The following is a 14,367-nucleotide window of genomic DNA, read 5'->3' as shown; positions in this document are numbered from 1 at the left end:
TGAGCCAGCCCACCATCAGTTTATCATGTGAGCGCACAGATTTGTAAACCAAGAGAACCAGCATGGCTCTTTTTTTTCCTCAGCTCATAGAAATACATTAAAGGCGTGTGAAACATCTTGGGTGCTGCAACGGATCCGATTTCTTCTTCTTTTACTTTTTTCAGTCAGACGAGGCAACAACAGCAATAAGAGCAGGCAAGTGGGATCTTGATAACAACAAGTTGTCTCATCATATGTACACATGCACTTGGATTTAACCTAAAACCAGACAAAAATATCTTTCGGTTCAGTGCAATTGCTAACAAGTTCCGGAGGGGCCCGAGTTGGTTCAGCCGAATATGCCAGCTGTTTCTGGTGAACGATAAATACGAGTGTTATATTTTCTGTGTTTTAGCTCAAATCAAAGTGTTTACAGATTACTGTGCTCACAGCTGGAGGAGGAAGAAGTGAATTATTCTGGATAATGCACTGGACAGTTTAACATTTTTGTTATTGTGACCGATCAATCACCACTAGCTTCAAGCTAAACAAATGTGGCTGGCTCTCGCTGCATTCTGAGGTCTCAAAGGACAAATGAAGGAGTGAAAATGTACTTTGTGAGACAGTTATTCTTAAGTCTTTGAGAAAATAAAATAGACTTTTTTTGGGAAGTATTGCTTTAAAAGACAGTTTCCAGCCATTATGCTAAGCCAAGCTAACAGAAAGGTGGAAGCAGCTTGATGTTTGTTGGACAAACACATGCCATATCGTCTAAATCCACTCTGAAAAGAGTCTCACACCAATATTAGGTACTGCGTCAAAAATATAACTGAACACAAAGTCTTGAAGACTAATACGTTATTTGTGGTATCCAGGGAGCACAAGGGCTCATGACCTCAGTCTTTCGCTTAGATTCTGGCTATGGCTCTGCTTATTTGCCACACATTTTCCCAAACAAAATATCATTTGGCTTTGTGGTGTTTCTCTGGCTGCGATCTACCCGGATGATTTCACCGGCAAAAAACAAGCTCCACTTCCAACTGTACCGCCTCCTCACCTGAGTCCGGGCGAAGGAGATCCTGGGCTGTGAGCAGCCAGACCGTGAGGGTTAGAAAAGTGCTGTAGCTCCTCCTCTGACACATAACAGCACACAAAACACACAACCACAGAAACATCACTTCCCAGCCTGACAGTTCAGAACTACAGTGTAGCCGCCGGGTTACACAGAAAGAGAGATGAGAGACTTCTCACTACAAGCAGACTGAATCACATTTAGAACAATAAGGGGACAACAATGATAGGTGGCATCGTGTTAGCTACAATCACTGCTACGATCCCTGTTAGGCTAGCAGTCTCTTGAGGTGTGCAACAAGTTTCTTATTAAGCCATGTGTTACCATCTAGTGTTTCTTTCTCAGAGTCAGAGTCCCAGCTGAGGGAGGAAGGAAAGGCTGAGGACCTGAATCTCCTCTGTGCGCTCCTCCCCAGGTCTGCACTGGGCTGTGGGCCCTCAGTCTGCTCAGGGCCTTCACCTCCAGCTCGGCTCCATGAGCATTTGGCAGACATCGCGCCATCTCTCACATTTGAAGAACATGAGGACTGTAATAAAAACAACAACAACAAAAAAGCTTTCACAAATCTCACTGTAAGGTGACAAGCACAGCAGCAGAAATGATTACCTGTAAGGTGCAGTTGAGGAAGGTTTGGGTGATGGGATTTTGTGCTGAGTTCAAGGGTGGGGGCACATAGCTGGTCCCTGGGGTTAGGGGTCGCCCGTCTGGCTCCATTGTCCCCCAGAGAACAGTATGGAGTCCCACTGGAGAGCAACCGGCCTACATTGTGCACCGGTCCTTGTCTTCTGGCAACAGTCACATGTGAGCAAACATTCAAGTTTTTATTCCTTTCGAACTTTCCACAGCTCACTCTCTCACTCCCACATGCAGGAATATGCATACAGAACAGTTTCTTAGGCAGCCACAAAAGGCATGTTTCAAAGTGTCACATCTCATTTCTCATGTTTGGCCCCTAGCTGCAGTTTTCGGTATGTTTGACCTATTTTCCAAACATGTCTGGTCTTAAAGAATGAAATAGGGCGCCCAGAATGGTTACATAAATAAGTGGCCTTTATAGCCAGGCCCATGTCCTCTCCTGCTGCCCCTCCACCAGGCAGTAAATGCCCGAGTACATCAAGGTGTCACGGGTTGTTGCCCCAGAGTACGTGGCTGATATCGATCCAGTCAGGTGACGAGAACGACATTGCAGCCATGCACGGAGCCTCTTAAACCTCGAACGCCCATGAACTGCAGTTTTTAGAGTAAATACTCACTGATATCGGCCTGCTTTACGGATCGCAGCGAAAGGTGGCTGTTCAAGCGTCGCTCGCCATAGTTTAGGACACCGTTGAAGCGGCAGTCCACCTCGAGACGATGCTGGCCGGAGGCTCGGGCTGCTCCCGCGGACACACTCGCTGCCCTAGCGGGGCTCGGGGTTTGTTTTTGCATGGATCCCTTGAAGATGCCAGGCTGAGGACTCCATGTTATCAGGCTCGCAGGCACGCCACGGCTGCGTGCGTAACGTCGACGGGGAGGATGACGAGAAGAGGTCCGAGACACCCACCAACACCAGCACCAAGTTGAATAAGTTCATCCTGTCCGAGTGCATGGCTTTCATTCTTCTGTATATCGATATAGGAAGGCAAATATTAGTACAAGACACTTTGTTTCGCTGCGTTTTAATCACGACGACACTTAATCTGAAAAAACAAAACTCTGTATATCTGACCTTTCATGCTGATCAAGTTTAGTTTTTGTACATATTCAATCTTGGAAGTATTTTAAGATTAAAGTGTCGATTGTGCAAACTTCTCAACATTTATTTGTCCAAATTCACTTATTTAAGTAAAATATTCACAGAAACCAACGTATATGCATCCCGAAGCATGAAGTATTTATTAATACATCAAGTTTGTCGAATCGTTTCGGGAATAAAATCCCCTAAAAGCCGAAATCAATACTTGCTTAACAACTGTGTATAAATGGTCTTGTTGCGCCCTCTGGTGGCTGTAAGAAAAACGTACTATTATCATAGACACGGTCGGGTTTCAAGAATGTTCGTATGTCTATAGTTTTAAGAAACCTTCGATAAACCGCGCGCGCGCGCGTGTGTGTGCGCGCGCGAGAGATAGAGAGAGCTGCAAAAATGGATACCAGATGTTAGCATATTAAACATTTTTAAGTGGCATTTAGAGGCTGAATCAAAATGTGAAGAATGGCCAAAGTAAAACCTTGAAAGAGTAGGGGTAGATATCTAAAATCACATAATCTAAAATACTCCAAAACATACGGTAATGTCTGTGTGCCATGAAATATTAAAGCACTTAAATGCATCTACAATGTCTTAAAATTGCAGAATATATGCCAATTATTACACTGTTGTACATCTCACGACTTTATTACATTTTAATGTCTAAGAAGAAAATCATTTGTCTGACTTGCGAAGTGCTTTGATTAAGAAAACACAATAATTCAGGTAAACTATATCAACATAAACAAAAAAGTGATATAAAAAAACCACAGGTTTGAAAGTTACTAGTGAAAATGATTGAATTTAAATGATAAATATCTAATGAACAATATTTAGTGTAAGAACTGTTAGTGATATGGTTAGTAAGCTTAGTGGTTTAATTAGGCAATCAGTTCTTGGGGAAAAAGTGAAATTAAAATTCGTATTCAGAAATTTTTTTATGGAATAAAAAAAATCTGTGTATAGATTTATTAGATAATCTGCTGATTGGCTTCTTAAAAGAGAGGACAACAGCGAGGGGGGAAAAGAAAGAGCCTGTCTGATCTGATCTGTTCAAAAGAGTTGAAACATTTCACACTCCAAAAACACATGGTGTCTTTAAAACAATCAGACAATAAGCTAATTAGCTGTGTCTGCTCGCGGTCTCAGCACAGATATCTATCTTCTTATCTGACACTGGGGAGGATAGAGAAGATGTGAATTTTCCCCCCCAAAAAACTGGCATTTTGGTGTAAGTTTAAATGGTTTTCTGTTTGTGTTCTCAAATAGATGCCTAAGGTTTTAGGCAGCACGGTGGTGCAGTGGTCAGCACTGTCACCTTTCAGCGAGAAGGTTCCAGGTTTGAGTCCCGGCTCCATCACAGGGTCTTTCTGGGTGAGTCTCCATGTTCTCCCTGTTCCTGCTGGGTTCTCTCTGGTACTCCAGCTTCCTCCACAGTCCAAAGACATCAAGAGGGACCAGGTTAATCCAGACTCTGGAATAGGCTTCAGCCCCCCCCCCCCCCCCCCCCCCCCCGTGACCCCAGGTGATGAGGCTCATTGATGACCAGCCTCAAGCAATGACAACGACCAGTTTAAGGGCAAATATTTATTTAGCTTTGGTTCACATATGTCTTCCTCTTTCCAAGTAGATCATCTTCATTTCTCGACCCCCTAGAAGGAAGGAAATTGAACTTAAAAGAAACACCTACCCTTGCAACGAAAAGGAGTAACAGAACTGGGAAATACTCTGGTTTTTATAAAGGTTTTCTCAATACTTCTACGTACCCCAAAGTGCTCCCAGCCACTGATCTCATTGTAGAAAGCATCTCCAGGACAGGAAGTATTTACCACCTGTCTGTGCCCCTTCAGGGTGAAGTTGGCGATAAGTCGTCCACCACCAACAGCACAGGATGCAAGCTGATCCCTCACCAGCCCCATGGAATGCTGCGATGGCAGGCTGGTGGAGTAGTCTCCGATGAAGGAGACACCATAGCCTTTGGAGTTGTGTCCAAGGGTGTGGGCTCCTCGCCAGTGCCAACCGCGGCCCTCATAGATGTACCCATCTGAGCCAGCCACGAAGCTGCAGGAGCGCAGAGATTTGTGTAAAATGGGTACATGGCGAAAATATGCATGTTTGCCCCAGGAGAACTTTTACCTGTAGCCGATGTCGTCCCAACCTCTATCGTCCTGGTGGAAGCGCTGCATGGAGCGCATGTCTTCAGAGCACTGCTCAAAGGTTAAACAGGGCTTGCTTGGTGTGTGTGTGTGGTGGATGTACATGAAGGAGAGAGGAAGAGATAGGATGGTGGGCGTTCCTCTGTAGGCCTCTGCACCCCACATACAGCGTGGTATGATGGGTGGACAGTCTGAAACAGATGAAGTTAGAATACCATTTTGGTTTTGAATCAAAAAGTGTATTTTGCCTTTCAAGTATTAACTAATTGGTTTCTTGAGCTCCAGTCTGATTTACTTGTTTGCAGAATGCAGAAGGAGGTTGAGGTTGTACAGTTAGCTTGGAGTCATGTCTCCCCATGTCCAGCAACTATACAAACCACAGTGCAATTGATTTTACAACACTGAAGTGTGTTTTCTGGTAAAATCCACTTCTTTATTCAACCGTATGTTCAATAATCCACAATTTTTTTAATGTAAGCTAATATATATATATATATATATATATATATATATATATATACACACACATATATATATATATACACACACATATATATACATATATACACACATATATATATACATATATGTATATATACATATATATACATATATACATATATATGTATATATACATATAGATATGTATGTGTATATACATATAGATATGTATATATACATATATATACATATACACACATATATACATATATACATATATGTATATATACATATATATATGTATATATACTTCTCTGATTCTGCACTACTTTGAATGAGCACAGGTGAATGCAAAGCTGGTTGCAATTGGTTGCTACCTTGAACAAATGCTAAACCAAAAGTGTGGTTCTTTGTTTTAAATTCAAATCAAAGTGTTTGTGGATTTCTGAGCATATGCCTGGAAAAAGAAGATGGGGATTATACCAGATGATGCATTTAAGAGTTTTTAAATGGACATATTTGGACAGTTTTGCTGTTGTTAGACATTAGTTTTAAGCTAAATGTACATGACTCTGCATTCAGAGTCACAAAGTAGTGATACAAATAGGCCAAATGTTTTTGTGTGCTCAAGACTCCTATTTGAAAGCCAACATTTTTGGGTGAAGTGTTGTCCTGTGCTCACCCATGTACATCAGGGCAAACTCTTTCATTCCATCTTTCACCACAGCCACCAGCCGCTTCTTCTCCTTTGTCCCCATCTTTGGTTGCCCCTTCAGTCTCTCCTGTAGCTCCAGTGATTTCACCACCTCTCGAATCAGCACTGGAGGGGCAACCAGCTCTCTGAAGTTCTCCCTGCGGCGGCGGCTGATGAGGCGGGGAGCCCCGTCCAGTCCTTCTGTCCTCAGGTGATGATTGTAGTACTCCATCAGCAGACTACTGAGCTTGAGAGATCCTCTGGGTTTGCCCCAGACTTCCATCCCGAGTACCACACCATCCATGCCTCCATTGACCTGAGCGGTGGTTGGTGTAGTAGAGAGGTTGTCTGCGAGGGTGAAGACTTGAGGCAACGTCACATTGTCCCAGCAGCCATCAGATCCCAGATGCAGGGAGAGGGGGAAGCTGTGCCTGAGCATATGGCTGAGATCTTTGGCCAGAGTGAGCTGGTGCAGACCTCGAACCCGCCCCCGGGTCTTAGATAGGAGGCCGGCCTCGATGCCCAGGAGGAGCGGACTGAGGGCAACGGTGGTGCCATCGGGGGTCAGAACGACACCTTCCTCTCTGCCATCCTCAGTCACCCTGTGCTGTACAAACTTTGCAATGTGATCTGACAGGGTAGCGTCCACCTCAGGACCACCAGAGTTTGCATTGCCAAGAAAGTGTTGAATGAAAACATCATTAAGACCAGCTGCCCTGCGCAGCCTCTTCAACACAGCTACTGGCTCCAACTGATGTCTTCCATCCTCCAACTGCTTCACCACCTTGATGAAATCCCCCATGTGCCAGGAAAATGAAGCTGGGGACGAGCACAGGAAGCACTCATGCATCTATGTGATGCTGATGGAAACTATGTTCTCCAGCCTCACACATTCCCTTACTGCCGCCTTAAAGGAAAACACCGACTTTTTGGGAAATACAGACGACAAGATAGATAAACTTCTGCCCTCTGTGTGGGGAGTTTAGTGCAGTGTTAGTTCCTTCTTAGCTTTAACTACATCCAGTTCAGAATTTTAATTTTTTTTTCCTCCTAAGTAGTCCTCCTTATCCTCTCATAGAATTAGCCATGATTAGGGTTAGCATCTGATCCTCTAGTCGACACATTTTTGCTTGCCAAAGTTTTGAGGTGCTGTTTCAAATCACTGTGCCAAACCGGGGAAGCAATTCATTTGATTCCTGAATGATGATTTTTAATTATTTTACAGTGAATGTTATTCACAACCCTAGCTCTATCAATGCATTCAAGGACTGTTCTGGAGGAAAGGGTTTTCGACGACTTTTGGTGGAGGTGTGCTCCACAGCCCAACCAGCACCATTCATTATGACGAGCTGACTCGCTGGTGCCTGTGGGTCTCAGCTCCCTCATGAACACAAATACAGGGGAAGGCTATCCATCTTCCTGTCTGACTCTGGGTTGGCATATTCCTTTAAAGTTATAGTGAGTGGGTTTTGTCTGCACCTATGGAACTGAGAGATTGTGTCAATATTTATCCACCATTATTGTGTCAGGCAAACCTGTGTGAACTTTGTTTTTTGTCGTTTCAGGTTTTTCATAATCAAAGGAACAAGTACTTTACCTGGTAGCTTGAATGTGAAGGGCATTCATTTATACGTAAAAGTTACACACCATAAATCACTTCCTTAATCTAAACACCCACTCCTGTGCTGTTACCCTCTGACAGCAGGAATTATTTGATGCCAGTTATTCATTTTTACAATTTCACTAAACTAGATGGTGCAATTTCCCTGCAGCTTGAAGTGATAGTAAAAACATAAATAAGTCAAAACAGTTCTTTGCACTTCAGTCACAATCTGTATGTTACCAGTACACCTAAAAGTATCTGACAAAATAAGCAAACATGATTACCTTCCATGATTGCGCTGCTTAAGACCACAAAGGCCAGGGTCAGTGTCCACCATACTTTATCCATCCTAGGCCTTCAACCCCAAAGGCTTCACGTTACCTTAAGTGTCTGCTGCCTCGTGCCATTATTTATAGACCTTCACATGCAAAGTGAATGGGGTTTATGTAACCACTGCACACATACTGTAGATACGCCCAATCAGTTGCTGTGGCCTCCCAAGCAATGTGAGAAGTAGACACCTGGAGGTCTGGCAGTTTGTTTTAAACACTTACGGTCTTTGAGGAAACTTCTCACGACAACAAACATTTTGCAGGAATTCACAAGTTCCGTAAAGCTCAGTCAGTGTGGCAACTGCTTGGGGAACAAACCGTTTGGGAATAACCTCAGCTCGCTGCAAAGTCTGCATTTTTTTAAACTAATTATGAGGCAAAAAGCAGCTTCTGGTTAATGTTAAGTACATACATACTCAGCTGGAAATCCCAGAGTTGTGAGTCATGTGTATTCTGTGAAAGAGTGGCAGAAACATCTGTCAACATGAAGTGATCATGTGAATACATTTGCTGATCCGCATTTTCACACAATGTCACAACAGAAAGTGGATTTGACTCAAATGGAAATTTATCACTGAGCGATGCACAAGTCAGACATAATTCTCTAATAACTGCAATCTGTGATAATATGTAAGAACGTAAGGGAGAGGTACAAGAAGGTGTTGTTCACAAGTCTAAAAGAAAAATAAAAAGATGAACAAAATATAATAAAGTGGATCAAATTTCTGTTTTTGCTTCTTAGGCCGCTTATCTTATGAGGATGTTCCCAATATTGATGACAATGACAAGACGACATCTAATGGCAACATGAATTTGGCCAAAAATGTGTGTGTGTGTGTGTGTGTGTGTGTGTGTGTGTGTGTGTATTTTACATACATAGTTTTCACTTAGATACAATCCTTTACATAGCACTTGGCTACTTGGGACCATTTGCAAATGCATTATAGTGGATTATAAATTACAATTCTGGAAATCTCCAAAAAGTAGATGAACACATGAATTTTAAGCTCATCATTTTCATTTATTTTTAACTTCAGCCTCTTCAACATTGAACTGGATTGCCTTTAAAACTGTGGACAGGTTGTTGTGGTTCTTTTGTGAAAGGAACACGCAGTTCATTTCCTAGCTGTGCTATTGCATCTAGTTTGTCCAATATTTTTATTGGATGGGAAAGGGAAAAAAGAATGTGTTGAGGAGATTACTTTTTTTTACAGCTTCTAAAACGAGGAGCGAAAATATTTTTTGGAGAACTACTTTTACTGAGGGGGCGGCACGGCTCAGAGGTAGAGTGGCCGTCAAGCATCCAAAGGGTCACTGGTTCGATCCTCACTTCCCCATGCTGAAGTATCCTTGAGCAAGACACTGAGCCCCTAATTGCTCCTGATGGCCCTGCAACAGACTGGCGACCCATCCAGGGTGAACCCCGCCTCTCACCCAGTGTCAGCTGGGATAGGCTCCAGCCCCCTGCAACACTGAATGGATGAGCGGAATAGAAAATGAATGGATGGACTGATAGATATTTACACTGAAGAAATATTTATTAGTGGATGGATGCATTATTTTGGCCAAATTTTTTAAATTGTAATGACACATGACATTCATTTTGCAACGGATAATAGATGAGAATACATAAAATAAATGCGCTAAACGAATGTACCTATTTGATTACTATTTCATGATAATTAAAAAATGCATATTGTCGCCCACATGTTCTTTGTTTTCAGTCAGCTACAATAGGTGGCAGTGTGACGTGCAGTGAATAATTTCAACGTAGAGGAAGAAATAGTTGTCCACGAAGAAGAATACAAACTCGGTATCTCTATCTCGTAAAGGTTCCTGGTTTTTCCCCCAAGATTTTGCTCATTAATCGGCGTAATGTATCCTATTATTTTTAATCATATTTAAAACGTTTAGCGTCATGTTTCCACTCGTGCAAAGACTACCCTGCGCCTACTGCGCCATAATAAACAGGAAGCTAGTGCTAGCTAGCCGATACGGCTTTAAAGCTAACAGCCTGCTACTGGGTATCAGCTGACACAACACGACGTATCTATGTGTGACACATTCGAGTACATGTAACTTTGTATCTATTTTGGTCATGCTGCAACAATTTGTAAGATATTTTATAATGGGAATAGATATCAAAATGCAAACATGTGCTTCGTAAATGTTAGCAGTCGTTGCCTTTTGTGTCTTGTGTCATTGCCTATTCAATGATGCGAAATCCAATGTTTTTAACTATTGGTTGAGCCAAACCAGTTATTTGAATTTATTACTTGAAATGTTGTAGTTTGTGAGAGTTTGCAGTCCAAGGATGTATCTGGAATGAGTAGTGTGTTTTTGTGCTCAAATAATGAATTCTTTAGTGTAGTTTTACATATACACTAATATTGTTACGTGGTAAAAAATAGTGTTGCATGATTTGGTGAAATGGTCATATTTTGACTATTGTATAGACTATGATGTGATAAATAAATAGTATCCTAAATGTCTTTGATTTGTAATAGAGAAACGCACAAATTTACTGGTTGTTGTAAAATGTTTAGTTCTCACGCACATGTCTAAGAATATTTGTGCAGTGTCTTTCAAAGTAGTCACTGCAAAAAAAAAAAAAAAAATCTCTTAAAATGAACTACTTTCGCTGCGCTCCTGTCGATAGATCTTCACTAACCTCGGCCACCTTTCATCACTCCCAAACAGAAAATGGATACACGGTTCACCCGAGGGAAGTCCAGCATCCTGGAGCGCCCCCTGACCAGACCAAAGACTGAGGTCAGCGTGAGTGCCTTTGCCCTCCTGTTCTCTGAAATGGTCCAGTATTGTCAGAGCCGGGTCTACTCCGTGTCTGAGCTGCAGACTCGCCTTGCCGACATGGGCCAGAGTGTGGGAGCCAGCATGCTGGACGTGCTGGTGCTGAGGGAGAAGAATAGCAAAAGGGAGACTAAAGTGCTAAACATGCTGCTCTTCATCAAGGTGTGTGTCTTCAAGAGTTAATTTTCTGCTTTTTTGAAATCATACTGACAGTGCTCTTTTGGTCCTTTTTTAGGTGAACGTGTGGAAGTCTTTATTTGGGAAGGAGGCTGACAAACTGGAGCAGGCAAACGATGATGACAAGACGTACTACATTATCGAAAAGGAGCCTCTCATCAATGCATACATCTCTGTGCCTAAAGAGAACAGCAGTTTAAACTGCGCCGCATTCACTGCCGGCATTGTGGAAGCCATCCTCACACACAGTGGTTTCCCCGCCAAAGTCACTGCCCACTGGCACAAAGGCACCACACTGATGATTAAGTTCAATGAGTCTGTCATAGCCAGGGACAAGGCTTTGGACGGCAGATAAGGAGAACTGGGAAAAGTTTGGTAATTAATACCAGGCCCCTTTCTTTTCTTTTCTTGTCTTTTCTTTTTTTTAACTCCTGCTGCGAGAGACTGTGAGATTCGTGAATCTGAGTGTTTCTCCTTGTGTGACCAGAGTTTGAATGACTGGACAGGTGGTTCGATGGAGGATGGCAGCCTCCTGAGCCAGCAGAGACGCACTGAGTTGGCTCAATCTTCCAACTTTGTGTGGATCATCTCACTCTTGATATACCTCGTGAAGTGACAAGTTCATGTTCTTACTTTCACCACAGATAGCTTCACATTGGTTGCTTCTTATCAAAGTGTGGTGGGTTGTTTTTTTTTCAAACCCATCAGTTCACTGTGTTTTTAATGAAGTAACTGTCTCCACATCACCACTCTGTGTGAGGCGTTGTCTTTATTGGCTTGGAGGTGATAAATCAGTTTGTTGATGGACCAAAAATAAATCAGTCATATGAACGATAAGTTGAAGTGGTTATAAGGCAAATATGAACAACATCCGCTGGTGCCTGTGTCTCAAATGTGGAGATTTGTTGCTTTTCGTCAGCTGTTCACAATATACTCTGAGAACTTGTCTTGTCAGCACCTTCAAAGCAGAATAGTGAATTTAGCTGCTGTAAACAGAAAAAAAATCTGTGACTGCCTGAAAGTTTTGAGTTCTTGGAAGTTGTCGACTTTTTTTTTGCCGTCCTTCCCAGAGTCAGACCAGAAGATAGATCCCGTTCTCTCCTCCGTGTGAATTATCAAGCAGAGCTCTGCAGAGACCTGCTGACCGCTCGTTAGCTTAGCGCAACGAAAGGCAACGGTTGATAAGTGTAAACGTACCTTCATCCTACTCGTTCCAAATCATGTTCCTCCTCCTCTTGTTTTCTGTTTTAAATTTAATCCGGATCAGCGTCTTTGTTTGTCCAGAATTAGTTCTCGTCCTCTTACAGTCTGCTGTGATTAGTAGCAGCATTCGCTCTTAGTTATCAACGAGAGCTTTGTTTTGTTGATCAAAGTTACCATGACAGTCTTGAGTTGCTGTTTTGAATCCAGTCAGGAAAGAAGTTCGGACTGTTTTGCTCCAAATTGACAGTTTCTTGCATTTGAATTATTTCATTATGAAGGTTAATTACAAACTCATTCACGTTAATGCTTGTAAAGATTGTTTTGAGAGTATTTGATGACTTCTGTCTGAGGTGTGCTAATATATCCCATCTACTGCCATTCATTGTCTGAATTCATGAGCAGTAAGATGGATTCTACAGATGTCAGATTCCTAATGCAGCACAGAGGAGAGAGGGGACTCTGTCTTCTTGTCCGTCTCTGGGGACTCGGGGCAATAAGCACATTTCCAGAGAGTTCCTTGATGTTGTGCACATCTGGCTGTGCTCCTGCTCCAGGGATAGTGGTGGCTGATTAATACCTTTGTGGGGCTTTTTAGACCAATTAATTGAATTGATAATGGTAGACTTTTTTTTTTTTTTTTAAATACATTCAGTGTGTTTGAAATTAGGATCAAATACTAAATAAACACAGCCTTCAGTATTTTCCTCCCAGAATATTCTTCCTGGCAGTGTGGAGAACACTAAAATGCTCGATCTTTGTTTGGAAATAGGTAGCTGTATTATATCAGCCAATTAAAAAGCCTCAGTTTTTGTTGACTAATTACTCCAAAAACAAAAATTCTGGCAGGTTTTATGTACTCATTCCTCAGCTGAGAGCAGGCACCTCAAAGACTAGCTAACTGCTGCTGGCTGCTATTTGCTAGGCTGGACGGCCATGACAGGGGCAGCTTGTAATACTGGAAAGAACGTGTATGACTTCCAGAATGTTGAATTATTTGTCCAAAAAAGTGTTTGAAGAGAGATGACCTCAACATGCTAAGAAGATGCAGGACCAGCCACTAATTTTGTGGTACTTGGTTTTTATGCCGGCAGTAGCGATGTTTTGTGTATCTTGGAATAAAATTTTAATGTCACCTGAATCTACTTTGTTACATTTTAAACTTCACATAAACCCCCCTTTTTTTGATACAAGGAGTGTATGAAAAATACAAGCAAACTAGTTAATGGAAATTAAGGTAGTGAATTAGAACTCTTTTTGGATAAAATAGTTTTGCATATAAACAATAGTGTTTTCCATTGATTGATTGAGTTTGTATTTTTTATGGCATGTAAACTTATACTGCATTGATTCTTCCAGCTTAACTCTGCTGGTGTCAAATGGTCTTTGGAGGAAGTGAAGAATAAATATATGAAAACAATGCAGCTCAGAACTCACAGTGAACTTTATATCAAATAATAATACAGGGTTTAAGTGGTTTGATCCATTATATAGAGACACCTAGAATGGTATAGGGCCCAGCCTGCAACAGTTGCTTTGTACAATAGCAAGACCAGGCAAAACAAGTGGAGGCCTGACACAGACGTGTGCAAGTTGCTATATTTGGTGAGAAACAGTGTCCAGCATTACCTGTGTTACGTGTCACCCAACGGTTGGTGTGCAGTTGAATCCCCTGAACACTTAGAATATTCCTGTAAATTAGACCTGAACTGTTGACAACCTCCAAATTTGAATATGCTACCCCTCACATATGTGGCTAGGAACACAGTCTCATAGCTGTCTAATGTTCTGCATCGTAGCCAAAACTTGGTCCCCATTAAACTTCTGCATGACCCGAGGGAGGGGTGACATTTGACAGCCTGGAAGAGAAGAACTTTGTCAAGATCTGTGTTGACGTTCCCGTTGCAGGACCTCAACTTTGATCTCCACTCATATTGTAGCCATAACTTTTTAAAACATGGTGATGACAGATGCAGCCCCCCCCCCAGCCTACAGTTTCATTTGACACACTGAAGCAATAGTCAAGGCCAGCCATGTTCAGCTAGATTCAGCTTGTCTTCTGTGTGTGTGTGTGTGTGTGTGTGTGTGTCTCAAGGAGAGCCCTTTTGAGAGTGAGCTAAACAGTGACTGTTGTTCTGTCTGTGGTCGTGTCCAAGGGCTGACATGGCATCTA

The 14,367-nt window shown here is 42.3% G+C and overlaps 3 protein-coding genes across 8 annotated transcripts in view; 1 reads left to right on the top strand and 2 right to left on the bottom strand.

Annotated features, from left to right (window-relative positions):
• Window positions 1–2,550, bottom strand: part of wizb (WIZ zinc finger b) — a 25,648-nt gene extending 23,098 nt beyond the window's left edge. For 2 of the 4 annotated variants that reach the window (XM_086185092.1, XM_086185095.1), the window contains exons 1-4: window positions 2,305–2,550; window positions 1,658–1,836; window positions 1,376–1,577; window positions 1,037–1,112 (exon numbers count right to left, since the gene is read on the bottom strand). In XM_086185092.1, the coding sequence (XP_086041218.1) occupies window positions 1,037–1,112; window positions 1,376–1,577; window positions 1,658–1,765 (386 nt within the window). In that variant the 5' untranslated portion in view covers window positions 1,766–1,836; window positions 2,305–2,550. Of the gene's footprint in view, window positions 1–1,036; window positions 1,113–1,375; window positions 1,578–1,657; window positions 1,837–2,304 lie in introns of those variants that run through there. The other 2 variants (XM_086185094.1, XM_086185096.1) reach the window with 2 other exon arrangements.
• A 1,808-nt stretch (window positions 2,551–4,358) lies between these two features.
• Window positions 4,359–8,216, bottom strand: pglyrp6 (peptidoglycan recognition protein 6). Its single transcript, XM_086185098.1, has 5 exons — window positions 7,959–8,216; window positions 6,060–6,890; window positions 4,917–5,127; window positions 4,547–4,841; window positions 4,359–4,432 (listed from the first exon to the last, which is right to left on the bottom strand). Exons 1-5 carry the CDS (start codon window positions 8,020–8,022, stop codon window positions 4,418–4,420), a joined length of 1,416 nt encoding a protein of 471 aa, XP_086041224.1. The 5' UTR covers window positions 8,023–8,216; the 3' UTR covers window positions 4,359–4,417.
• Window positions 8,217–9,748: 1,532 nt separating this feature from the next.
• Window positions 9,749–13,760, top strand: LOC147245846 (trafficking protein particle complex subunit 5-like). Of its 3 annotated transcripts, none has more exons than XM_086185101.1 (3): window positions 9,749–9,819; window positions 10,707–10,979; window positions 11,053–13,760. In XM_086185101.1, the coding sequence occupies exons 2-3, from the start codon at window positions 10,710–10,712 to the stop codon at window positions 11,347–11,349; spliced, it is 567 nt and encodes a 188-aa protein (XP_086041227.1). In that variant the 5' UTR covers window positions 9,749–9,819; window positions 10,707–10,709; the 3' UTR covers window positions 11,350–13,760. The 3 variants fall into 3 exon arrangements, with proteins under 3 accessions (XP_086041227.1, XP_086041225.1, XP_086041226.1); XM_086185099.1 differs by having other exon boundaries at window positions 9,755–9,878; window positions 11,053–13,759; XM_086185100.1 differs by lacking the exon at window positions 9,749–9,819 and adding an exon at window positions 9,885–10,030.
• Window positions 13,761–14,367: the final 607 nt, after the last annotated feature.

Source organism: Aulostomus chinensis, chromosome 18 (assembly GCF_037954235.1).
Source record: "Aulostomus chinensis isolate RoL2024-O1b breed Wild chromosome 18, RoL_Achi_v1.0, whole genome shotgun sequence".
NCBI lineage: Eukaryota > Metazoa > Chordata > Actinopteri > Syngnathiformes > Aulostomidae > Aulostomus > Aulostomus chinensis.
This window is presented reverse-complemented; position numbering and strand designations above follow the sequence as displayed.